At 40.4% G+C, this 27,021-nt stretch overlaps 1 protein-coding gene across 1 annotated transcript in view; it reads left to right on the top strand.

Annotated features, from left to right (window-relative positions):
- The window catches only part of myo1f (myosin IF), a 139,777-nt gene that overhangs the window by 59,517 nt on the left and 53,239 nt on the right, over positions 1-27,021 (top strand). Inside the window, exons 3-9 of the mRNA XM_043721608.1 lie at positions 3,947-4,036; positions 8,121-8,215; positions 11,802-11,889; positions 12,887-12,976; positions 13,505-13,636; positions 15,539-15,673; positions 25,655-25,787. Coding sequence (XP_043577543.1) covers positions 3,947-4,036; positions 8,121-8,215; positions 11,802-11,889; positions 12,887-12,976; positions 13,505-13,636; positions 15,539-15,673; positions 25,655-25,787 — 763 coding nt within the window. The remainder of the gene's footprint in view (positions 1-3,946; positions 4,037-8,120; positions 8,216-11,801; positions 11,890-12,886; positions 12,977-13,504; positions 13,637-15,538; positions 15,674-25,654; positions 25,788-27,021) is intronic.

Genomic DNA, 27,021 nt, shown 5'->3' with positions numbered 1-27,021 from the left:
AGAAATAACTCTCTTGCTCTACTTCAAAATAGTAACATGGAATATTTCACATCCACTTGAGAAGTCAGATAGCACCTCAATTTCAGGTCTCATCTAAAAGGCAGCAAGTGCAACAGTGCAGCACTCCCTTAGTATTGCACTGGAATGCCAACATTGAGGTTTTTTTTATATGTGCTCAAATCTTGGGGAATTAAACCTAAAACTTTGTGAATTTACAGGCAAGAGAGCTACCAACTGAGCAACAAGGAAATTTCCACATTGCAACAGAATATTGCAAGAGCTGACCATCTTCGCCAAAACTTTTTAGTTGTATCTGGTAGTGTAGTCTATCACTGGCAACTAAGCAACTAATTGTAGAGAAGAAACAAGAATGTAATTGGAAACCTACAGAGAGCTGCAGCCAAAAGACCTAAAATCAGTGTATCATGCTCAGGAAGTTTTACGAAAACTTTGTAACATTGATTTTCAGGATACATCTGGATTCTGTGGACAAAGTTAAAAATCACACAACACCAGGTTATAGTCCAACAGGTTTATTTGGAAGCACAAACTTTCGGATCGCCGCTCCTTCAACAGGTAGTTGTGGAGGTTAAGGTCATGCTCACAGAATTTACAGCCAAAGGAGTCCAGTGTCATGGAGATGTGATACAGTAAATAATCTTAGATTAAAATTTCCATCTTTTATAATGGGATATTCTGGTTTCTATTCTTTGATATGTAAATCCCAGATCTTCTTTTCAATTACATTCTCAAGATAGCTCAGGTTTTTAAACAATAGGTATGAGGTCTATCTGTGTCCCAATGCTGTATCAGACTGACAAAATTAAAAATCACACAACACCAGGTTATAGTCCAACAGGTTCAATTGGAAGCACACTAGCTTTCGGAGCGATGCTCCTTCATCAGGTGGTTGTCGACCATCTAATGAAGGAGTGTGCTTCCAATTAAACCTGTTGGACTATAACCTGGTGTTGTGTGATTTTTAACTTTGTACACCCCAGTCCAACACCGGCATCTCCAAATTAGACTGAAAAGCCCTCTGTATAGCTTTACAGAGTTTTACGTGGATTCATGCAGTTTTTGAGCAAAATAAAACGTAATTCTGCAAAAACAAATTCACCCCATAAGCTTATATGTGTGTGCATGTAGGAGCAATAGATTGAGTGTGCATGTGAGTGTGTGCATGTGGGTGTGAGTGTAGAGTGATAGAGAGTGTGTGCGTAGATTCTGTGGAAATACACTACCACTTGTGTTAGCTACCGTGGCATAAATACTACTACCAGTTCTGAGCATACCTCAGGGAAAATGAAATATAAATAAAGTGGCAAGTTTGCAGATGCAATGGTGACTTTGACACAACCGCAACACTCTCAGTATGCTAGATTCTGTTGAAGACATACATCAAGCATTTTCACATGATGTGCTGGGTAATGAACTTTTCGTCATTTCTGTCTATGATTAAAGGAACAAGTGCCTCTTTAAAGCAATGATGTAGAAAACATGGAGAGTCATTGTTACATGCTTTTACCTGACTTTTTTTTATATTCATGAATGGGATGGTGGTGTCACTGATAAGGCTGGTATTTGTTGCCCATGACTAATTTCCCTTGAACACATTAGTTCTCTAGATTGTTTTAGAGTGCAATTAAAAGTCACCAACGTTGCTGTGCACCTAGAGCTATATGAGGGCCAGACCAGGTGAGTAGAGCAGGTTTCATTCCCTAAGGGACATTAGTGAACCAGATGGGTTTTCAAGAAAATCAACAATGGTTACATGGTCTCCATGAAGCATTTTTTCATTTCCAGATTTTTAAAAATTGATTTCAAATCCCAACATCTGCCATGGTGGGATTCAAACCCAATCTCACAACATTAAAATAAAACAAAGAACTGCAGATGCTGGACATCTCAAACAAAAACAGAAATTGCTGGAAAAGCTCAGCAGTTCTGGCTGCATCTGTGGAGAGAAAGCTGAGTTTTAATGTTTCGAATCCAGTGACCCTAACTGATGGCAGCTAGAAACCATCTGTTTATGCTGAAGGTAGGATGTGATGGAGGAAAGGAATGAGCAGATTGGCAGAGATGGAGCCCAGCAAGAGAAAGGGATGGATGACAGAATGCTTAAGAGAAAGAAAAGCTGATCATGAGGACCACAGTAAGTGCAAAAGATTGGCTGTGCAGAAAGCAGCTCATGTCATGAAAGGGCCTAGGATTGTGAGAGTGGAAAAAGCACATGGAAGAATGTGTTCAGGCTCTAAAACTATTGAACTCAATATTGAGTGCTGAAGGCTGCAGGCTTCCCAACTGGAAAATGAGATGCTGTTCTTCAAGCTTGCCTTGAGTCTTGATTACTATCAAGATTAGAGTGGTGCTGAAAAAGCACAGCAGACCAGGAAAATTGATGTTTCAGGCAAAAGCCCTTCATCAGGAAGGCTTTTGCCCGAAACGTCGATTTTTCTGCTCCTCGGATGCTGCCTGATGTGCTTTCCTTTTCAAGTACCACTCTAATCTTGACTAGTCCCCAGCAACTGCAGTACCGGAATGCAAAGTATGGGCTAATGGTAAGATTCTTGGTAGTGTAGATGAGCAGAGAGATCTCGGTGTCCAGGTACACAGATTCTTGAAAGTTGCCACCCAGGTTGACAGGGTTGTTAAGAAAGCATACGGTGTTTTAGCTTTTATTAATAGAGGGATCAAGTTCCGGAACCATGAGGTTATGCTGCAGCTGTACAAAACTCTGGTGCGGCCGCACTTGGAGTATTGTGTACAGTTCTGGTCACCGCATTATAAGAAGGATGTGGAAGCTTTGGAAAGGGTGCAGAGGAAATTTACTAGGATGTTGCCTGGTATGGAGGGACGGACTTACGAGGAAAGGCTGAGGGCCTTGAGGCTGTTTTCATTAGAGAGAAGAAGGTTGAGAGGTGACTTAATAGAGACATGCAAGATAATCAGAGGGTTAGATAGGGTGGACAGGGAGAGCCTTTTTCCAAGTATGGTGATGGCGAGCATGAGGGGGCATAGCTTTAAATTGAGGGGTGATAGATATAGGACAGATGTCAGAGATAGTTTCTTTACTCAGAGAGTAGTAAGGGTATGGAATACTTTGCCTGCAACGGTAGTAGATTCGCTACATTTAAGTCGTCATTGGACAAGTATATGGGCGTACATGGAATAGTGTAGGTTAGATGGGCTTCAGATTGGTATGACAGGTCGGCGCAACATCGAGGGTTGAAGGGCCTGTACTGCACTGTAATGTCCTATGTTCTATGTACCCACTTCCGCCTTGCTTACTTTCATCCAGCCATCTCTCTCTCTCTCTCTCCCTCTCTCTCTCTCTCTCTCTCTCTGGGCTCCATCTCTGCCTATGTTCTCACTCCTTTTCCCTTTAACCCTTGACTTCAGCATAAACACCACCTTTCCTATGTACCATCAGTTCTGAAGAAGGGTCACTGAACTCGAAACAGTAACTCTTTCCTTTACACAGATGCTGCCAGACCTGCTGAGTTTGTCCACCAATTTCTGGTTTTGTTCCTCAACAGCATCAGTTGGGTCTGTGGATTACTAACCTAGTGATCCAGACTACAACTCTAGTCTGGAAATAGCATTGGGTTCATATACGACCGTTTGGAGGCCAGGTGTGCCTCTATTTGGCTTGCTATACTAGCCACCCACAAAGATTGCAGATATCCTTCCAAATCCAATTGAATCCAAATCTGATTTTTTTTTGGTTAATCCCCAGAGCTCAACCCCAATGTTGCAACATGTCTTGCAGGGGGAGAGTGGGGTTTCTATACGGCAACAAAGAAACGTTACAATTTTCTTGGGATGGCTGAGGTAGTAGTGGGGCGGTGTTGATGTTACAGCGATAGACAGGTGAAACTTCTCTGGACTGTCAGTCTCAATTCTCAGCCATTACTACAGTAAAATGCCTTGACTTGTATCTCAGACATATATCGGTTCAGTGCTCATCTCAGTAAACCCTTTCAAACAGATGCCTTACTTCACAGACAGGGAAATTGAAATTTATCAAGGAGCTGTAAGTAAATGTTAAATTTTACTATCTTCTTTTCCCAATGCAAACTTCTAGAATTAGCCAGCAACTCTGACATTGAGAAACCTGCAGTACATCTATTGTGTTCCGCTATGTTGCATTTTTCTTGTCTGTGGTTGTGATTCGTGTCATGCCAGCAGCACAAGCCTGTACCATTGGCTACTTGCAGATGTTGTCAGTGAGTGGAAGAATTTGTCTCTCAAAGCACCTTTCCCAAGTACTCATAGTAAAATTAAAAACATTTTGTATGTGGTCAAATCTGTACCTACATTCAAGCTAGTTGCAGTTTTTAGTTGAACTGAAAGATTTCTGTTGTAAACGAAGCCTGACATGTGGTTGAATTATTCATTTTTGAGAAAAAAGTGGTTTTTGCACCTTTTCAATGTTATTTCTATCCCTCCCCTGTATGCATAAAAGTTTAGGCCATTTCACAGGTGATGCCATCATCGCCCAGTATTATCCTGAACTGTAAGCATCCACATGCAGTTGGACAACAATTAAGCGTGATCCAATCTTAGCCTGATAACGTCACAAAAGGGCTCACTGGATAAGTATCAGAATCGGCAATAGTCCACAAAGATCAACTCCAGATGCTGGAAATAAATCATTAAAACAGACATTCTTGGGAACATTCTACAGATAATTCAGAGTGGAATGTGTCTCAAGACTGAGAACAACACAGTCCAGGAACAGAGTACGCTGACCTCTAAATATATGGGGGTCGAAAAGTGTGGCGCTGGAGAAAGCACAGTAGGTCAGGCAGCAACCAAGGATCAGGAGAGTCGACGTTTCAGGCATAAGCCCTTCATCAGGAATATCTTATGGTCTGGCATCAGACAAGGATGTATAGATAACTGCTGCTAGTATCTCATTAACTGCAGCATGTCCATATGCTTCAATTAGGATATTTGCATTTTAACATTAAGTAAAACCAAACATCTAATTTTAAAAGAACTTTTAAATGAAATATATAGTTTTGTGTGAAAGTGTGAGCTATATTTTAATATGTGTGTAAGGAGGGAGAAGGGGAAATCAGATGATTATACTTGGTAGGATTGCCATCTTACATTCTCTGTCATGGTAAGTTCGAGGTCAAACTGTTTAAATGTTTTTATTTGAAACAATGTTGATGCCATCACAATATTAGTGATATGATCAAATCAGGAGTGGACCAAAGTTTTTCGCTGTTTAGTTCAATATCATTTCTATTTTGAACCTTTCTCTTTTGTTGCAATATTTGTACATTGTCTTTAAACCCAACATGTTCCCGTCTCTAGAAAGCCATAAGAATTCTAACATAACTAAGTCCAATATGTTAGTTGAAGTAAAAAAAAATTCTCCTGTTTAAAGAAAGAAGGAAGATAAAACCAAGACCACAATGGTTTAGCAAGAAGGCGAGAAGAATACAAAGAAAGGTCAAATGAGGAAGTGAAAAGTAGAAAGGTCCCAGGACCAGCAACTGAGGACACTTAAAGCAGTAACTGAAGGCGATATAAAGGGTAAAACCTCAAGAAAACAGCAAGCAGAACCCAAAATAGCTAAGCTCACCTAAAAATCTAGTTTAAAAAGCAGTAAGTGATAAATTCAGTAAAATTGCTGCAGATGATCAGGATCTTGTAGATAGGGAATATTTTTCATGGTCAATTAGTATCAGTTCATCTGTTCATCAGTGACTCTTTCACAGTAATAGAGCTGTTTAATAATTATTTCCTGGTGTTCAGCTCCATTCATGTCTCTGATAGTAGAACAGCATCTTGGCTTTGGTTGTCACGTGTAGGGATAAGTTCACACGACATCAATACCGCTCATTGATCACTTCCAACAAGAGGAGCAAGTACTTCCATCTAACCTTCCACTGCATCACACACATCAGATCCTTTGCTATCACCATGTGGAACAGTCTTTACAAGCAATGGATTTCAGGCTGACACCTTGGCATTTCCTGGTTGGTAGGCCACCATGATCAATGGTCCCACTTGCTTTTATGTGAGGTTAGTGAATTGACAATTGATGTAAGCAATAAACAGGCCCTCATCTCTACCTGTGTGGAACAGTGGAAAAAAGTAGTGCACATTATTTTTGTATTTTTTTCTGTTGTGACAATACATTTCTTGAAATATTTACTGTAAGGGAAACAAATACAAAACTGAGAAGGTTATACCTTAGTTATAAAAGGCATCAGTGAGACAACATATGGAGCATTGTATTGGTGTCCTTATTTAAGGAAAGATGCAAATACTTTACTTGTCCTATTGTCATCTTCATTAGTCTAGTACTATCATTCCTTTCATCATTCGATCTCTTCCATCTTCTTTCCTCCTTTCTATTTCTGCTTTGTTTATCCTGGCTCTGCGCTCACGTAAAATTGTTATACCTTTAACTTCCAGTTCCGATGAAAAGTCACTGACCTAAAATGTTAATTCTTTCCATGCATGCTCCCTAATTATCACTGGCTTATTTCTTCCATTTCAAGATTATCCATGCTTCTCCTCACTCCTAAGTTCTGCCATTCAACATGTTTCTGAACAAAGAGACCTTGGAATGCACATTCATGGTACCTTGAAAGTGGAGTCACAGGTAGACAGCATAGTAAAGAAGGCATTTGGTATGCTTGCCTCTATTGATCAGTGCATTGAGTATGGGAGTTGGAAGGGCATATTACAGCTGTACAGGACATTGGTTAGGCTACTTTTGGAACATTGTGTGCAACTCTGGTCTCCCACTACAGGAAGGATGTTGTGAAACTTGAAAGGGTTCACAAAAGATTTACAAGGATGTTGCCAGGGTTGGAGGATTTGAGCCAAAGGGAGAGGCTGAATAGGCTGGGGCTGTTTTTCCTGAAGCATTGGAGCTGAGGGGTTTATAAAACCATGAGGGGCATGGATAGGGTAAATAGATAAGGTTTTTACCCCAGGGTGGGGGAGTCCAAAACTAGAAGGCATAGGTTTAAAGTGAGAGGGGAAAGATTTAAAAGGGATCTAAGGGGCAACATTTTCACACAGAAGGTAGTGTGTGTATGGAATGAGATGCCAGAGGAAGTGATGGAGGCTGGTACAATTGTAACATTTAAAAGGCATCTGGATGGGTATGTGAATACGAAGGGCTTAGAAGGAAATGGGCCAAATGTTGGCAAATGGGACAAGATTAATTTAGGATATCTGGTCAGCATGGACGAGTTGGTCCGAAGAGTCTGTTTCCATGCTGTACAGCTTTATGATTCTATGACTCCATGTGCAGGATCATCCTTGAATGACTAATTCCCTGCAAGATGCCTAATCTGCATTCAATAGACCTTCCTGATAGGATGAATGAGATTGGGAGCTGTGTTAGGAATGCATTTTAAAATTATTTTTCTAAAATGACCAATATTTTAACGTGCGATCTGTTAAGCAGTAGTTCAGCCATCACCGACACCTATGATATGTCGCAGGGGAAAGCAAAGAGTGAGTCAAGAACATAGTGGTCATTCCCCATTGATTTTTCCAAATGGATGTTGTAGCTTCAATGGCTACTCTGGATATACCATGTGAAGAAGGAACTTTCTCCATTCTGCCAGAGAATTCATGTGAAAAATTCACAATGGATTAAACTAAAATTGAATTATTAATGGACATGACTGCAGAGATCAAATTGGGTCTCACAAGACAGGGAAGATAAGCAGATCTATTAGATAATTAGTGCAGTATGAATGACTGTGGTTCACAGTACATTATCAGAATAACAGGTCAATAGCGTAGAGAAAACTCATTCTGTGCTATGCTACTTTTACATTTGAACTAAAATATTTCAGTTACATTTCAGTTATAGCAGATCATTTTCAACTCCTGTGTGACCAATTTTAGTTTGAATTCCTGTCCTGTAGAAAATAGCTGCAAGAATTTAGTTTGATGCTAATCAATTTTCAAAAGTTTCTTTTATTACAATCTTTGATAATTTCAAGAAAATATACTCATTTCATAAAGGACAGCAGTATGCTGAGTAAAACGTTCTATTGTGCTCATTGTTAATTCCACCTGTTTTAAATACAATGAATCTCCTTTGGTTTAAACAATTTCTTCTTTATTTCCAGGCTCAGTATGAAAATCCACCTCATATTTATGCTCTAACAGACAATATGTACAGGAATATGATGATTGATGCAGAGAACCAGTGTGTTATAATCAGGTATGAAACAGTAACTATTCACTGATTACAGGAAGACAAAAGCCCATTAAACTCAATCTGAATATTTTATTTATTGACCATCAAATACTCCCACAAGATTGCTGACAAGAAACAATTGCTGGTGGACAAGCAGCATCGGGAGATGGAGAAGTCAACGTTTCGAGTGCAACCCTTCTTCAGGACTGGATGTAGGGGGAGCTGCAGATAAAGGGGGTGGCAGGGGCAGGGTGGTAAATTGGGCATAGGTGAAGAAAGGCAGGGTGTATGACCAGCTTAGTCAATGGGAGGAATGAATCCAGTTGGTGGCAGGGAGCAATGGAAGGGAAGGATAGAGGCTGGGAAGGGAGTCGGGGGATGGGAAAGAAGGTTATTGAAATTGGAGAACTCAATGTTGAGTCATCTGGGCTGCAGGCTACCAAGGTGGAAGATGAGGTTCACCCTTTCCCCATCCCTTCAACTGCTCCCTGCCACCTATTCATTCCTCCCATCAACCAATCAGGTCATAGCCTTTACCTGTCTTCAGTCATCTCCACTTCACCACCCTGGCCCCACCATCCCCTTTATCTGGAGCTCCATCTACCCTCCACCTGCAGTTCGGAAGAAGGGTTACACCCGAAATGTCAGCTTCTCCATCTCCTGATGCTGCCTGGCTTACTGTGTTCTTCCAGCCTCCTGCCTGTCTACTTTGGATTTCATCATCTGCAATTATTTTACCTACACTATCACAGAGCCACACTCAAACATTATTGCCACATTCTGGATTTGGATTTACCTTGCTGAGCTAGAAGGTTCGTTTTCAGATGTTTTGTCACCATACTAGATAACATCTTCAGTGAGCCTCTGAATGAAGCACTGGTGGTGTAGCCCACTTTCTATTTATATGTTTGAGTTCCTTGGCTGGTGATGTCATTTCCTGTGGTAACATCATTTCCTATGGTAAAAACAATGACTGCAGATGCTGGAAACCAGATTCTGGATTAGAGTGGTGCTGGAAAAGCACAGCAGTTCAGACAGCATCCAAGGAACAGGAAAATTGGCGTTCTGGGCAAAAGCCCTTCCTGATGAAGGGCTTTTGCCTGAAACATCGATTTTCCTGCTCCTTGGATGCTGTCTGAACCGCTGTGCTTTTCCAGCACCACTCTAATCCAGAATCATTTCCTATGGTGATGTCATTTCCTGTTCTTTTTCTCAGGGAGTACTAAATGGGATCCCAGTCAATATGTTTGTTGATAGAGTTCTGGTTGGAATGCCATGCCTCTAGGAATTCTCGTGAGTGTCTCTATTTGGCTTGTCCTAGAATGGATGTGTTGTCCCAGTTGAAGTGGTGTACTTCCTCATCCGTATGTAAGGATACTAGTGAGAGTGGGTCATGTTGTTTTGTGGCTAGTTGATGATCATGTATCATGGTGGCTAGTTTTCTGTCTGTTTGTCCAATGTAGTGTTTGTTACAGTTCTTGCAAGGTATTTTGTAGATGACATTAGTTTTGCTTGTTGTCTGTATAGGGTCTTTCAAGTTCACGAGCAGCTGTTTTAGTGTGTTGGTGGGTTTATGGGCTACCACGATGCCAAAGTTTGAGCAGTCTGGCAGTCACTTCCGAGACGTCTTTGATGTAGGGGAGAGTGGCTCGAATTTCTGGACGTATTTCGTCTGCTTGTATGGGTTTGTTGCTCAGAAATCGATAGACTGTGTTCATTGGGTACTCATTCTTCTTAAATACACTGTGTAAGTGTTTTTCCTCTGCTCTGTGTAGTTCCTCTGTACTGCAGTGTGTGGTGGCTTGTTGAAATAATGTTCTCATGCAGCTTCATTTATGGATGTTGGGATGATTGCTTCTGTAGTTCAATATTTGGTCCGTATGTGTTGTTTTCCAGCAAATCCTGAGTTGGAGTTCCCCATTGGCTGTTGTTCTACTGCGACAACTAGGAATGGCAGCTTGTTGTTATTTTCCTCCTCTTTTGTGAATTCTGTGCTAGTAAGGGTATTATTGATTGTCTTGAAGGTTTTCTCTAATTTGTTTCATTTAGTGAACCCAAAGTTTGGGTTAGATGGTTGGCAGAGCTCTTTGTTCGAGTCTCTGCATTACTGCCTCTGCTAAGAACTCTGATATCGGAGATCCCATGGGTATTCCGTTGGTTTATCTGTAGGTTTTGTTGTTGAAGATGAATTGGGTGGTAAGGCATAGGTCCACTAGTTTGACGATACTGTCCTTGCTGATGAATTTGGTGGTGTTTGGTGTATGTGTCTTTGGTTCTTCTAATAACGTAGTCAGCATTTCCTTGGTCAGGTTGATGTTGAAGGATGTGAACAGGGCTGTTATGTCAAAGGAGAATATGATATCATCTTCTTCCATCTTGGTCTTCAGGAATTCTTGGGTGGAGTGGATGGAGTGGCGTGAATCTTCTACTAAGTGTTTTTTTAGTCTTTGGTGTAGCTCCTTGGCCAACCTGTAAGTTGGTGTTCCAGGTAGTGAGGAGAAAGTGAGGACTGCAGATGCTGGAGATCAGAGCTGAAAAATGTGTTGCTGGTAAAGCGCAGCAGGTCAGGCAGCATCCAAGGAGCAGGACAAGGTAGCAAGACTATGGGTCTGAGGGGGAAGTGGGGGGGGCGCTCCTGGTTTGTGAATTTTGGGTAATCTGTGGAAGCGCGGTGTGTTGGATCCACCTGGTTTCATTTTTTGGAAGTTGATCTTATTTATTTCTCCAGATTTCTGACGTTTTTTGGGTAGGGCTGTGATTCGGTTCTGTAGTTGTGAGTCGGATCTATTGCCACTTGTTGGTATCTGCAAATAGTGCATTTGCTTTCTCAATGTAGTCTCTTTGATTTAAGATTACTGTCAAGCATCCTTTGTCTGCAGGTAGGATAACAATGTTTTTATCTTTTTTTAGTCTTTTTCGTGCTTTCCTTTCTTGTCTTCACAAATCTTTTCAAAAATTATTACCACAATGCTTTAAAATTATAACTCTTTAGACCTTTGAATTTAAAGCAACACATCTCTCATAAGAACTAAAGCACAAGAGATGAGTGTTATGACATGGCGGTGAAACACCCAGAAAAGCTCACCTCGCCTCATAATCTGTTAAAGTTTGAGTGATAGAGAACTACCCAAATTCCACTATTTAAAGAAAAAAAATCAATTTATTCTTTAACTCCAAAAGTGAACATTAAACAACAACTATTTACAGCTCTAAGCCCCCTTTCTTAACTACTTATAATCTACCTTCAATTCTATAATAATATACAGTTCCAATAAACATGTATTAAAATTACATCAACTTAATTTCAAGATGAAATACAACTTTATTTGGACTAACATATTAAAAATATTTGCATTTCTTCTGTAAAATGTCAAAAATTGTCATGCAAGTGGTGGCCACATTGCTGAGTAGCTGCAGTGCTTTCAATTTCTCACTCTCCTTTTCTGAATAAAAGGTCAAAAGGGGTATTGTGAATCCTGTTGAAATTATGTGAATACTGTCTGATGACTGCAACTCTAAACATGAATGAAATATCCTAGGTATGTGAAGCATATAGACCAGTGGACATTTATATCATTTCAGTAATTTGTGATTTTTTTCTGGCTTCCAGTGGTGAAAGTGGAGCTGGCAAAACAGTAGCAGCTAAATATATTATGGGGTACATCTCCAAAGTGTCAGGAGGAGGATCAAAGGTTCAGGTAATGACAAAAGATCTGATCTTTAAAAATTTATTTCAGCATTTCATTGTGATCAAGAGTGAAAGATTGCGCCCTCAGTTTACAGGTTAAGGACTCCCTGTGGACTTGCTGAAGAATAATATGGGGGTGGGGGGAGACAGTTACTCCCACAAGGGCCATAAACAGTATTGTCATATTCAAATCAGGCAGACAGGAAGTGAGAGGCCTCCTACTTCATTTTTGTTTTTTTCAAAATGCCAGGCAGGCAACTGTTCGGAGGAATACCCAGGGGAAGTGGACTCACGAGTTTGCATTCAGCCTCCCTCTGTTTGGCCAATTTAAGTGGACACAGAATGCCAGCTGGTGACACTCTGCAGAAAGGGTGGATCTGCTTTTGCAGTTGCATGAAGAAGATGATCAGGGTGGGAGGTCTCTATTATTATGCTGCTGTTGCAACAGCTGCAGCGGCTCCCCCAGCACACCCAGAACCCAGACATTTATAAGTGGACTGAACTCAAGAATACTTTCAGATCCACACTCTGTGTCTGGCTCAGATGAGATTCAGCCTGGCAGGGTATATGGACATATACATCCAGTTGATATGAGGAAAGATATGCAGCTAAACCCCGATTGTAAAGGATTGTCAACCTACTCTACACTCATTTCAAATTAGTTTGTTTTCTCACTTAGCATAAGGGCTAACAACAGCTTCCTCTGGTATCCCTGCCAATGACACACTTCAGGGAAACCTTGAAGATAGTGAGAAGAACCAGGAATGTCCCCTTCTCTAGTCATCTCATCTGGTTGCAGCCAGTACTGCATGTCCTCACCCCAAGAGAAGTCACCCAACATTTCAAGAATGTGGAACCGTAATGTTGCTAGCCTGTGTGTTTATTATCCAGGAATTGAGCACTTTACAGGTACATAGGAAGCAACATCTTTGCCAGATGTAGGCTGCATGTTTGTAATGGAGACAAAACTATCTACATCATTTTTTAATTTGTCTATATTGTTCTAGCATGTAAAAGATATCATCCTACAGTCAAACCCTTTGCTCGAGGCCTTTGGAAATGCCAAAACTGTACGAAACAACAATTCCAGTCGATTTGTAAGTCACTGTTGTGGATTTTTCAAATATCTCAGTATTTAAGAATCATTGAGCCATGTAATTCTCAGTGACCCTAATGGGAATGAATTTTCACATGAAGTCATCCATAGGGATTGTTACACAAATTCTTTCTCCAGTCTTTTCTATAATGTTCTCCCAATGATATAACAAACAATTAGAAGAAAATCTGCAATAGTTCACCCACACCATTCATGTAAGTAATCCATTTGCCACAAAATGTTCATCGCCTATCCTGAATTCAAAGAATTCATCCACTTGACCACTGGTATTCTGTACCTTACTATTAGCCCAACCTGATTACCTTGGTTAACAGAACAGGGATATGCACTGTTTCATTTTAATTAGTGATAATATTAATTTAGTTATATATAATTTAATTATTGGAGGCATTTTCATGCCCTTGGTGTCCCTACGAAATATAGGTTGGTGTGGTTGGAGAGAGAGAGAGAGAGTGAGGGAGATGTATGCATCACTGTTCTATACTGACATGTATTATTTCTGCCAAAGGGAAAGTATGTTGAAATTCAGTTCAGTCGTGGTGGAGAGCCTGATGGAGGTAAAATCTCAAACTTTTTGTTGGAAAAATCCCGAGTTGTTAGCCAGAATGAGAGTGAGAGAAACTTCCACATATATTACCAGGTAATGCACCACTTCCTTACCATCTGACTTTAATGAATTGAGAATGTAAACTCTACATCTACGAGGTAAAAACAATGACTGCAGATGCTGGAAACCAGATTCTGGATTAGTGGTGCTGGAAGAGCACAGCAGTTCAGGCAGCATCTAAGGAGCTTCGAAATCGACGTTTCGGGCAAAAGCCCTTCATCAGGAATAAAGGCAGTGAGCCACTGCCTTTATTCCTGATGAAGGGCTTTTGCCCAAAACATTGATTTCGAAGCTCCTTGGATGCTGCCTGAATCTACCTCTATGAGTAAATGTATCCAAGTAGAAATGCTTACTTAAAGGTCAGTAGATGCACAGCAGTAAGATAAAACAGAAATCTTGTTGGAAAATTAAGATGAGTTTATAAGTAAAACAAGTTTAAACAGAAAACAGCCATCAACAAAAACTTGGAAAATTTATTGCCTAAATAAATTGGTATTTTTTCACTTTGCTATGACCTCTGAACCAAATTTACACAATAAAAGTCTTCCAGAAGGAACTATGCACCTGTACTTCAAGTTCTCTTTGTTCAGTAACATTCCCTAAGACCTTACCATTAAGTGTATAAATCCTACCCTGGTTTGCCTTACCAAAATGCAACACCTCACATTTGTCTAAACTGAACTGCATCTGACACTCCTTGGCCCATTAGCCCACCTAATCAAGGACTCATTGTACTCTGAAATAAGCTTCTTTACTGTCCACTACACCACCAATTTTGGTGTCATCTGCAAACTTACTAACCATACCACCTATATTCGCATCAAAATTATTTATATAAATGATGAAAAGCAACGGATCCAACACTGAACTGTGCGACACATCACAGGTCACAGGTCTCTAGTCCAAAAAACAACCCATCACTACCTTCTGTCTCCTACCTTGAAACCAATTTTGTATTCAGTTGGCTAGCTCTAACATGTGATCTAACTTTGCTAATTAGTCTACCATGTGGAACCTTGTCAAACTCCTTACTGAAGTCTATAAAGGCCACCACCATGCCTTCATCAATCTTCTTTGACACCTCTTCAAAAAACTCAATCAAGTTACGATTTTCCACACACAAAGCCATATTGACTATCCTTAAACAGTCCTTGCCTTTCCAAATGTAAATCCTCTCCCTCAGAACTCCCCCCCACCCAAAATACTTACCTACTACTGACATTAGGCGAACTAGTCTGTAGTTCCCTGGCTTTTCATTATCACCTTTCTTCAATCACAACACTAGCCACTCTCCAGTCTTCTAGCACCTCACCAATGGCAGTTGATGATGCAAAGTATCTCAGCAATGGGCCCAGCAATCTCTTCCCTATTTCCCCACAAAGTTCCGGGATACACCTGATCAGGTCCCAGGGATTTATCCATCTTTATATGCTTTAAGTGTCCTCTGTAATATGGACACTTTTCAAGACAACACTATTTTTTCCCCAAGTTCCCAAGCTTCCATGTCAGTTATCAATTTAAAAGTATCGCTGAGGTTGTGAGGGGTGATGTTTGGAAAAACATCTTTATTCAGAATGTTAGAGCTCAGAATGCATGAGGTGATGATTATGGCATTTACGGGAAATTGAATAAATATGTGAAGCAAACAAAGGTACATGGCTAGGGAGAGACAGAACAGCTTGCAAGTAAAGAGTCTATATAGGCAGGTTGCAAGCCAAATGGTTCCTGGTGTTGTAAATCATGGATCCATGATGCTTTAGAAGTGATATTTATGTTTTTTATAAAACACTACAGATTAGAATATTATGCCAATATTACATCAGCATGAGTTCTATTATAATACAATGTTCCAAGTATGATTGGAAGCTAAATTCAAACAAATGTTGAAATCAGAAATATAGGCTCAAAAATAAATTGACTTTTTCTTCTAAACAGCTGCTCGAAGGTGCTTCACCAGAGCAGGTTGAAAATCTAGGTATTGCTGATCCTACATATTACTTCTACTTAAACCAGTCAGGCACCTACAAGGTGGATGGGACAGATGACAAAAAAGAATTCAAAGAAACAATGGTAAGTGAGGCAGTATTTTTCTTTATTTTAATGTGAGTACTGTTGTTAGGCTGCTGTGCAAAAAGACGTCAGTGAATCTGCCAACTGCTATCTTCCATGTCCTTTGTGTCATGGCCATGAGGGGTGAATTCACATGCCTTATCCTCATTGCACAATGTCCAGAGAACCAGCTAATCCATTGAGAGTGATTATCTTTGTCAATGTGACACATTTTAATCTATAAACAGAAAACAGAAACTGCTGCAAATGCATGTCAGTCACCAATGCATGAAAGCAAAAAAGTTAGCATTTCAGATTTCAACTTTCTTTGGTTATGACATTTTAGCTTATTTATTCAGTCCACAGATGCTGACCCACTGTTGTGTGTTTCTCTCAGTTGTCTGGTGTTGAACAGGCAGTTCATGTTTCTGCTATCTGCATTTTTTTTAACCCATTGCAATTTAGACAAGCAAAAATGAATATTGGAAATGAAGAGGCCGTTCAGCCCCTTGAAACTGTTCAATCATCAAATTCGCTTATGATAGATCTATATCTTAAACTCACTTGGAGGTCGCCACTGATGATGTTACCTAGCCAGGTAATGAAACGTCTGGATATCAAACCTACAGCTCAGCGAGCAAACCTACACCCTAAACCTCAACCTGAGCTACAAACCTTCACAAACCTTGCATCTTAAACTCCATCTGAATCTTCTTTCCTCACAGAAAACTATCAAGCTCAGTTTTGAAACTTTCAATCTTTCAGAAGATATGCTTTCTGAATCATTTAAACTTCCTACGTAAAGGGTACACAAGCCCAAGCAATGCATGTTGACCTCATAATGTTCTCCCAATGCTATTCTGGTCAATCAGTGCTGCACTATGACATACCATGGCAGTAAATCTCCTGGTACCAGTAGGTACAAACAGGATGGACCAAAATGTAGCAGCCCTCTCAAAACCAGTATATCTGTCCATAAGTGTGGTGCCTGAAAGTGAGTTCAGTATTGCAGAAGAGGTCTAACTCATGCTCTATACAGCTATAGCATAACTTCTACCTGATGGTATTCCAGCTCTCTTTAGATAAAGACCAACACTCCATTCACCATATTTAATCAATTATTGTACATGTCCACTATTTTTTAGAAAACTACAGTATTTGGACACCAAAACCTCTTTGTTCATCCACAGCCCCTACCTTCTCACCATCTAAACATTACTCTGATCTTAGGTCTTAAGTGGAAAACCTCAAACTTTCCATTTGAACTCCATCTGTCACGGTTTTGTCCTGTCACTTAATTTGTCAATGTCCCATTGCACCTTCCTTCTCAAATTTACTGTATTTATGTTGCCCCTTAAAAAGGTAATATCTGTGAAATTAGATATATGGCTGTCTTTTCCTTCTCACAAAACCTTTATTAAAAATGTGATCCAAATACAGACCCCTGGACCCCAGTTGCATATTGAATATGTGTCCAGTAAATTTCTCTCTCCTAGCTTCTAACCAATCCTTGATCCAAGACAATAGATCAATTTCAATTCCATATCCTCTAATTTTTGTAAGCATCTCATGTGGAACCTGGACAATTGTTTTGTAAGTCCATATACATAATAGACACAGACATTCCTGATTTGGTAGCGAATTTTGATAGTGAAAATAGAAAGTCAGATTATTATTTAAATGGCTATAAATTGAGAGAGGGGAATGTTCATTGAGATCGAGGTGTACTCTTGCATCAGTCGCTGAAAGTAAGCGTGCAGGTGGGGCAGGTAGTAAGGAAGACAAACAGTATGATTGCCTTCACAGTGAAGGGATTCAAGTACAAGGATGTCTTGCTGCATTTATATAGTGCATTCGTGAGGTCACACATGGAATATTGTGTGCAATTTTGGTCCCTTTATCCAAGGATAAAGTGCATTGAGTCTCAGAGTTGGGATGTCACATTGCAGCTGTACAGGACATTAGTTAAGCTACTTTTGGAATACTTTATTCAATTTTAGCCTCCCTGCTACAGGAAAGATGTTGTTAAATTTGAAAGTGTTCAGAAAAGATTTACAAGGATGTTGCCAGGATTGGAGAGTTTAAGCTATGGGGAAAGAGTGAATAGGCTGGGGCTATTTTCCCTGGAGCATAAAAGTGACCTTACAAAGGTTTATAAAATGACGGACATGGATAGGGTGAATAACCAAAGACTTTTCTCATAGTGGGGGAGTGCAAAACTAGAGGGCATAGGTGAGAGGGGCAAGATTTAAAAGGGCACTAAGGGAAATGTTTTCACACAGAGGGTTGTGCAAAATGTTCATATTACAGTGGAGGTGGTGCTGGATGTCTTAAAACACATAAAAGTGGATAAATCCCTTGGGGAGTGATTGCTGGGCCCCTTGCTGTGATATTTTTATGATTGATAATCATAGATGAGGTGCCAGAAGACTGGAGGTTGGCTAACGTGGTGCCACTATTTAAGAAAGGTGGTAAGGATAGGCCAGGAACTACAGACCGGTGAGCCTGACATCAGGAGTGGGTGAGTTGTTGGAAGGACTCCTGAGGGACAGGATGTAAATGTATTTGGAAAGGCAAGGACTGATTAGGGATAGTCAACATGGCTTTGTGTGTGGGAAATCATGTCTCACAAACTTGATTTAGTTTTTGAAGAAGTAACAAAGAGGATTGTTGAGGACTAAGGGGTGGTTATGATCGATATTGATTTCAATAAGGCATCTGAAAAGGTTCCTCATGGTAGACTGGTTAGCAAGGTTAGATCACATGGAATACAAGGAGAACTAGCCATTTGGATACAGAACTGGCTTAAAGTTAGAAGACAGAGGGTGGTGGTGGAGGGTTGCTTTTCAGACTGGAGGCCTGTGACCAGTGGAGTGCCACAAGGATCGGTGCACAAGAACCACTGTTTTTCGTCATTTATATAAATGATTTGGATGTGAACATAGGAGGTACATTTAGTACATTTGTAGATGACACCCAAATTGGTGGAGTACTGGACAGCAAAGAAGGTTATCTCAGCATACAATAGGACCTTGATAAATGGGTCGAGAGTGTGGGTGCTGGAAAAGCACAGCAGGTCAGGCAGCATCCAAGGATTAGGTGAATCGACATTTCGGGCATAAGCCCTTCATCAGGAATGAATGGGCTGGGGAGTGGCAGATGGAGTTTAATTTAGATAAACATGAGATGCTGCATTTTGGAAAAGCAAATCAGAGCAGGATTTATACACTTAATGGGAAGATCCTGGGTAATGTTGCTGACCAAAGAGACCTTGGAATGCAGGTTCATAGGTCCTTGAAGGTGGAGCTGCAGGTAGATAGAATGATGAGGAAGGCATTTGGGATGCATGCCTTTCTTGGTCAGAGCATTGAGTATAGGAATTGAAAGATCATGTTGGGGCTGTAAAGGACATTGGTTAGGCCACTATCGGAACATTATGTGCAATTCTGGTTTCCCTGCTACAGGAAGGATGTTGTGAAACTTGAAAGGGTTCAGGAAAGATTTACAATAATGTTGCCAGTGTTGGAGGGTTTGAGCTCACAGGGGCTGAATAGGCTGGGGCTGTTTTCCCTGGAGCGTCGGAGGCTGAGGGGTGACCTTGTAGAGATTTATAAAATCATGGGGCATGGATAGAGGGAATAGACAAGGTAGTGATTGATGCTGGTACAATTACAAGACTTAAAAGGCATCCGGATGGGTATAGGAATAAGAAGGGTTTAGAGGGATATGGGCCAAATGCTGGCAAATGGGATTAGGTTATGTTAGGATATATGGTCGGCATTGACAAAATGGACCAAAAGGTCTGTTTCCGAGCTGGATATCTTTATGATACTGAGCAAACCCATATCAGAAGGCCGAAACATAGACAGAGGGAAGCCACAATTTTAATGCTGGCAGGCCACTCCATTTTGTTTTGGAAATCGTAACAGTGCTCAACCTCACACACTCTTAAAGTGATGTCAGATTCACAGCTCAAATCCCTGCTGGAAATTCAAATTTCTTACCTGTGATATTCTTAGTGTGGATCTTGCAGGTGCTCCTGAGTTTGCAGGTTTATCTTGTGACTTCCCTTGGGTTTTTCTAGAGAAGCAGAAAAGTTTTCATTTAGAATTATTTTTGGGACTTTTATAGTCCAAAAAGAAACTTGAGAACATAAAGAAACATGAGGAAGGAGGGATGACACGGAGTTTGTGGGAGAGGCCTGTCCACATTATTTGTCAAGATGTCAATGGCTCCAGGAAGAGATTTTTTTTGTTGTTCCCATGGAACTCAGAAGATTAGTCTTTTCAACTTGATCATCAAGGTTTCAAAAGTTGCAGCTGAGATAACTTCGAGGATCAGGGATCAACATTCCTTTACTCAGATGTGGAGGTTTGAGAGCTCAAGGACTGATCAAGGATTTGATGTTTTTGTTTGCTAGGAGTTTCAGCTACGTGCTGAATTTTTAAGATATTAATTTTTTTTCTCTTTTGCACGCTTAAAATAAGAAACTGTGAAAAGGGAAGTTTTCTTTTCTATAAAAGAAAGGTTCTTTCTTAGAGTTTCTTCTTTTAGGCCTCATAATATAGAATATAGTTTTTTTTTAAGTTCTCCCAGCATAATGTGCAAGCAGTAACCAGTCAACAAACACTGGATGTGGGAAAAGTGGGCGTCTTTTTAGGCAAGTGAGCAATTTTTAAGGGGCAGTTATGGCAATCAATAGAGTGATCTGCTCCTCCTGTCAAATGTGGGAAATTAGGGAACAGTTGACTGTCCCTCAAGACTATGTCTGCAAGGGGTGTGTTTGGATCTATCTCATTTCTGACCATTTGGATTGGCTGGAAAGGCAGTTAAGAGTCACTGAGGAGCATAGAGGAGACACAGTTTGTGATGATTAATAGATTTAGAGAGATGGTTACACTGCAGGTTCAGTCAAATAGATGGGTGACTATCAGGAGAGGTAAGAAGGTAGTTCAGGAGTCTCCTGTGGATACTCCTCTCTCAAACATATATGTCATTTTGAGTACTGTTGAGGAAGATAGTCTCTCAAAAGAAAATAGAAGTGGCAACCAGATCTTGGGCATCAAAACAGATCTTATCTTAAACAGGATTTGTCTAGATTCAGAAGGATAATTGCAATAGGGACTCTGCTGTCAGGGGCACAGACAGGAGGTTCTGCAGCAGTAAGCATGAATTCAGGAAGGTATATTGTCTCCCTGGTGCCAGGGTGTTTCAAAACGGTTGCAGCATATAGTCCAAAGGGAGAGTGAGAAGCTGCAAGTTGTTGTACACATTGTTAAGAATGACATAATTAGAGAAAGGTGAAAGTGCGGACTGCAGATGCTGGAGGTTAGAGTTCAGAGTGTGGAGATGGAAAAGCACAGCAGTTCAGGTAACATCCGAGGAGCAGAAGAATCGATATTTCGTGCAAAAGCCCTTCATCAGGAATGGGAATAATTAGGGAAGGGTTGAGTGAATATAGGAAGTTAGGCAGAAAGTTAAAAAACAAAATGTCAAAGGTAGTAATCTCTGGATTACCACTGATGCCATATGCTAGTTAGAGTAGGAGTAAGAAGATAAGGCAGATAAATCAATGGCTGAGGAGATGGTACAGTGGTCAAGGTTTTTGGATCATTGGGATATTTTCTGGGGCAGAAAATACCTGTTGAAAAGGGATGGGTTTCACTTGAACTGGAAGGGGACCAATATCCTGGGGGAGAGATTTGCCTTTCAAGTACTAGGGAAAGGGGGTGGGGGGGGATCCTATGTAGCACTGAGAATAGTACGACTGATTAGGATGGCTCTGAATTTAAAAAGAGCAAGTTATTAGAAAAGGCAAGCAAGTAGAAGTTAGAGAATGAGGTGACTCTGAAGAATTACACCATTTATTTCAAGACAAGGGTCTTGCAGGTAAGACATATGAACTGAGGGCATGTATGGGAACATGGAACTGGGATACATAGCTATTACAGAAATATGGCTGAGGGAAGGACACGATGATGTTCTGGGGTTTAGATGCTATAGGAAAGATAGAAAGGAAGGCAAGAGAGGAGGAGAACTGTCATTTTTGATTAGGGAAAACATTATTGCTGTACTTAGAGAGGATATTTCTGAGGGATCATCCCGTGAAGCTATAGGGTGGAACTCAGAAATATAAAGCGGATGAACACCTTGATGGGATTGTACTATAGGTCCCCCTAATAATCAGAGGGAAATTGAAAAACAAATATGTGGAGAGATCTCAGACATATGTAAGAATAATAAGGTTGTAATAGGAGGGGATTTTAACTTTCCAAACATAATCTGCCATAATGTGAAGGGCGTGGATGGTGGGCAAGATGTTAAATTTGTTCAAGAAAATTTCTTTACCAATATGTAGATGTAGCTATTAGAGAAGGAGCAAAATTTGATCTTCTCTTGGAAAATAAATCAGGGCCAGTGACTGAAGTGTTAGTCGAAGAACACTTTGGGACCGGTGATCATAATTCTATTAGTTTTTAAATAGTTATGGAAATGGATAGGCCTTGTATAAACGTTAAAGTTCTTAATTGCAGTAAGGCAAATTTTGGTGGTATGAGACAGAAAAACTTCAAGAGTTGATTGGAGTCGACTGTTCACTGGTAAAGATCAATAAAGTCATCATGTATAGAACAACAGGAGATTGGGAGAAATTCTAAATGAATATTTCATGTCACGTTTGGCTGTGATGAAAGTAATAGAGGCTAGGAAACTCCAGGAAATAAATATTGATGTCTTGAAAACAGTCCACATTACAGAAGTGCAAGTGCTGAAGATCTTAAAGACATAAATGTAAATAAATATCCAGGGCCTGATCAAGTGATCCCAAGACATTGTGGAAAGTTAGGGAAGAAATTGTGGGGCCCCTAGCAGAGATATTTGTATCATCTACTGTAATGGTGAGTGTTGGAAGACTGAAGGGTAGCTAACGTTGTGCCTTTATTTAGGAAAGACTGTAAGGAGAAGCCTGGGAACTACAGCCCTGTGAGTTTGACATCAGTGGTGGGTAGATAGTTGGAGGGAATTCTAAAAGATAGGATTTACATGCATTTGGAGAGGCAGGGACTGATTAAGGATAGTCAGTGTGGCTTTGTGCATGGGAAATTGTGTCTCACAAATCTGATTGAATTTTTTGAGATGTTACCAAAAAGATTGATGAAGGCAGAGAGATAGACATTGTTTACGTGGACTTTAATAAAGCCTTTGCATGGTAGTCTAATTAGTAAAGTTAGATCACATGGGATTCAGCGAGAGCTTTCCAATTGGATACAAAATTAGCTTGATGGTAGGAGACAGAGGGTGGTGTTGGAGAGTTGTTTCTCAGACTGAAGGCCTGTGACCTTCAAGAGATTCATTTGATTCCAATTGTCTATATCTAATATATGACTCCTTCTTACTCTTGACCAAAGCTTCAATATCTTTATTTATCTATTGTTCCTTCCTCTTGCTAGCCTTAACCTTCATTCTAACATAATACCTTTGAACTCTCATTATCTCACTTTTGAAAGCTTCCCACTTGCCAGTCATCCTTTTACCTGTGAACAGTCTACTCCAAAAAACTCTTGAAGGTTCCTGACCAGTGGTGTTCTACGGGGTTCGGTGCTGAGTCCACTTTGTTTTGTATTTTATATAAATGAGTTGGAAGACAATTTAGGAGGCATGGTTAGTAAGTTTGCAGATGATACTAAAATTGGTGATATAATACACAATGAAGAAGGTTATCTAAGATTACAAAGTGATCTTGATCAATTGGGCCAATGCGCTGAGGAGTAGCAGATAGAGTTTAATTTGGATAAATGCAAGGTATTGCATTTTGGTAAAACAAATAAGGGCAGGACTTGTCTAGTTAATGGTAAGGCCCTGGGTGGTGCTGTAGAACAGAGAGATCTAGAGTTTCAGGTACATAGTTCTTTGAAAGTTGCAACACTGGTGGACTGGGTAGTTAAGAAGGTCTCTTATCTTTATTTCTCAGACCATTGAGTTTAGGAGTTGAGATGTCAAGTTGAGGTTATACAGGACATTGGTGAGGCCACTTTTAGAGTACTGTGTACCGGTCTCAGCATGCGAAGGGTCTGTTTCCATGCTGTATGACTGTATGACTCTATGGGTGAGGTCCTGAAAACAGTGTGAGCCCTGCCTGCCAGGTCATTTTGTGTACCTGGGGGTAGCCTGTTGTGGATTTGAGAAACTTTTAGCAAAGAGATTTAACAGGTCTTGCTAGAGTCCCTGCATATCTCCTCCATACACCATGCAACCTCCTCCTCCATTATACCCTTGCTACTTACACACTCTTTTCATTATACCCTTACTCCACAATGCCTCCCATGCATCCTCCATGCCCACTGTTCGAGTATTCACAACATACAGAACCAGTGAGGCATTGGCAAGCCTGGCAAATGCTCATGAAACCAGCACGAGAAGCAAAGAGACTTCGAAAATTTCCTTATGGAAAACTGTTCATCTTACACCTTCAGAAAAGTGCCAATCAACCATAGGCCTTGATACTGTTAGTGTTGTAATACTCTTGACACCTCTTAATCTGGTTCTCATAAATAAACAAGCATTGAAAAACCAAAGAAAGAACAATTTATTTCAACGTCATAACGTTGTCAATCAAACAAAGCCAACTCCTTCCTTCAAGTTGTGCAAACAGAATCTTTTTTGACCTCAGTCAAGTATTGATCTGGCAAATCAAATGCCTGGCCAGCTATTAAATGTTTCAGTTGATGTGGGAGTGGATACAGGGCTAAATGGTCAAACAATTACTGATGCTCAATAGCAGCAGTTTGCTAAACACTGAACAAAATCTTGAGGCTGTACAGGACATTGGTGAGGCCTCTATCGGGATACTGTGTTCCAGTCACCCTGTTTGGATTAGATTCCCTACAGTGTGGAAACAGGCCCTTTGGGCCAACAAGTCCACACCGACCCTCCGAAGAGTAACCCACCCAGACCCATTTCTCCCTGACTAATGCACCTAACACTATGGGCAGTTTAGCTTGGCCAATTCACCTGACCCACACATCTTTGGATTGTGGGAGGAAACCAGAGCACCCGGAGAAAACCCACGCAGATATGGGGAGAATGTGCAAACTCCACGCAGACAGATGCCCGAGGCTGGGATCGAACCTGGGTCCCTGGTGCTATGAGGCAACAGTGCTAACCACTGATGTTATAGCAATGATATCATTAAACTGGAGAGGATTCTGAATAGATTTACCAGGATGTTGCTGGGAATGGAGGGTTTGAGATGTAAAAATAGACTGAATAGGCTGGGACCTTCTTCACTGGGGTGTAGGAAGTTGAGGGGTGACTTTATTGAGGTTTATAAAATCATGAGTGGCATAGATAAGGTAAATAGCATGGATCTTTTCCCTAAGGTGCAGAAGCTCAAAACTAGGGAGTTTTTAAGATGAGAGAAGAAAAATTTAAAAAGGACATGAGGGGCAACATTTTTACGCAGAAAGTGATTTGCATGTGGAATGAACTGCCAGGGAAATTCATGGATGCAGGTACAGTTATAAAGTTTAAAATACATTTGCATAAGTTCATGAATAGGAAAGGTTTGGAGGAATATGGGCCAAATGCCAGGGAGGTGAGACTAGTTTAACGGTCTAAAAAAATATGCAGAGCACTGGGCCGATATCTCAATGAAGCAGGGTAGGCCTTCTTACCAACCACTCACTACCTCCATCACCGCCTCAAGCTTGGCTAGAGAAGAGGTCAATCCAAATCTTTGGGAGTCGGAGGAAGAGTCACAGTCAGGACCATAAAGTTAGGAAATGAGTCAATTTGCAATTCCTGACACTGAGGGAGGTATCTGATTTTAAACAAATTCACTGACTTACACTGATAATACAGAAAATGGTTTATGATATTCATTGAATTGTACATTTTAAGGAAGTAATAGCAAATTAACCAGATGATTTTAAACTGACTAATTGACTTGATCCAAGCCTTAATTTAACATGCTATGCAATTACCAAGGTTCTTTCTCCCTCATAGAATGCCATGCAAGTCATAGGTATAACAGCAGAGATTCAATTGATGGTACTACAGATTATTGCTGGAATTCTGCACCTTGGAAACATAAGTTTTACTGAAGTTGGGAATTATGCCAAAGTGGAAAATGAGGCCCGTGAGTAATATTCATTTCAATGCACATCGTTTGGTTGTGGAATGATGGCCAGTCTGCTTTACATTTGCAGGAATCTATCTGTGATAAATCAGCATCTGGTCAAATTAATCCTATGGATTTTAGGGAAACATATATCCAAACTTATTTTCAGGAGTATTTGTTTGGATGTAGAAACTCAAATTGAAACAAATTGAACAATATTATTCAGGGAGATGTAAAATGGAGGCTGCCGGACAGCACTTCTTACGTAACATACACCAGCCAGATATTTTTCTTAGTTACATTCTAATTTTATGTATCTCTACCAAACCCAGTCAAAAATAGTTGTACTGAACATGTAACTAATGAAGAAGGAAGAAGGATCCATCCTTGGCTCCAACAAAAAATGTACTATCAAAAAATGTTTACATGTAGCTTCTGCCAAAATGCCAAGGGCATACTTCTTTCTCTTAATGCCTCATTTTGTCCGTAGTCAACTGACTCAGGTCATTCCATATGATATTATAAAGCTACTGAATTCACTAGATATGGCAAACAGTGTTAGTCACAATGCCAACCCAGCAATTAAAAACTACATGACATATGTGCCAGGCAGTGACCATTTCCAAGTCCAGTCCCTACCTTCAATGACATCACTATCACCAATTTCACCACCATCAGCATCATGACAGTAACCATTAGCATCACTGGGCAGATACTAGCTACTGTGTGATGAGTGCCCAACTCATAATTCCCCACAATATCTCTTTCATCAACAAAGTTTAAGTGAGAAATCTAGTGAAATATTCACCATTCATTCACAAGTACGAAGCTGCAACATCTTTTAAGAAGCTCTGCTCCATCCAGAACAAGGCAGTTCATCTGCAGTGCTTTTGCATGATCTATAGTACGTACTAGCTGCAGGATGTATAGCTCCAAATCATCAGCTTGACTTTCACAAAAGCAACAAGATGACAAAGACCCAGTCACTTCCACGTCACAGCATAGACATGGACCTAAACATGTCAGCACTTCTTCATTTAGAGCTGTCTCCTTCACTCCCATCCCTGCCCTTGGGGAAATGGGATTACCACAGCGACTGCAGAGCATTAAAGAAAAGTGAACTACCGATTCCTCTGCAATCTTGAAAGCAATTGGGCTGAACAATGCCAGAAAAGGATGCAACCATTCAAACTGTATTTACAATAATAAAGCAAATTTGTGTTCTCACCTCCCAGGAAGAGTAGATAACACA

This window comes from Chiloscyllium plagiosum, chromosome 31 (genome assembly GCF_004010195.1).
Source record: "Chiloscyllium plagiosum isolate BGI_BamShark_2017 chromosome 31, ASM401019v2, whole genome shotgun sequence".
Taxonomy (NCBI): domain Eukaryota; kingdom Metazoa; phylum Chordata; class Chondrichthyes; order Orectolobiformes; family Hemiscylliidae; genus Chiloscyllium; species Chiloscyllium plagiosum.
Note: the sequence above shows the minus strand (reverse complement) of the source record. Positions and strands in the feature narration are given on the sequence as shown.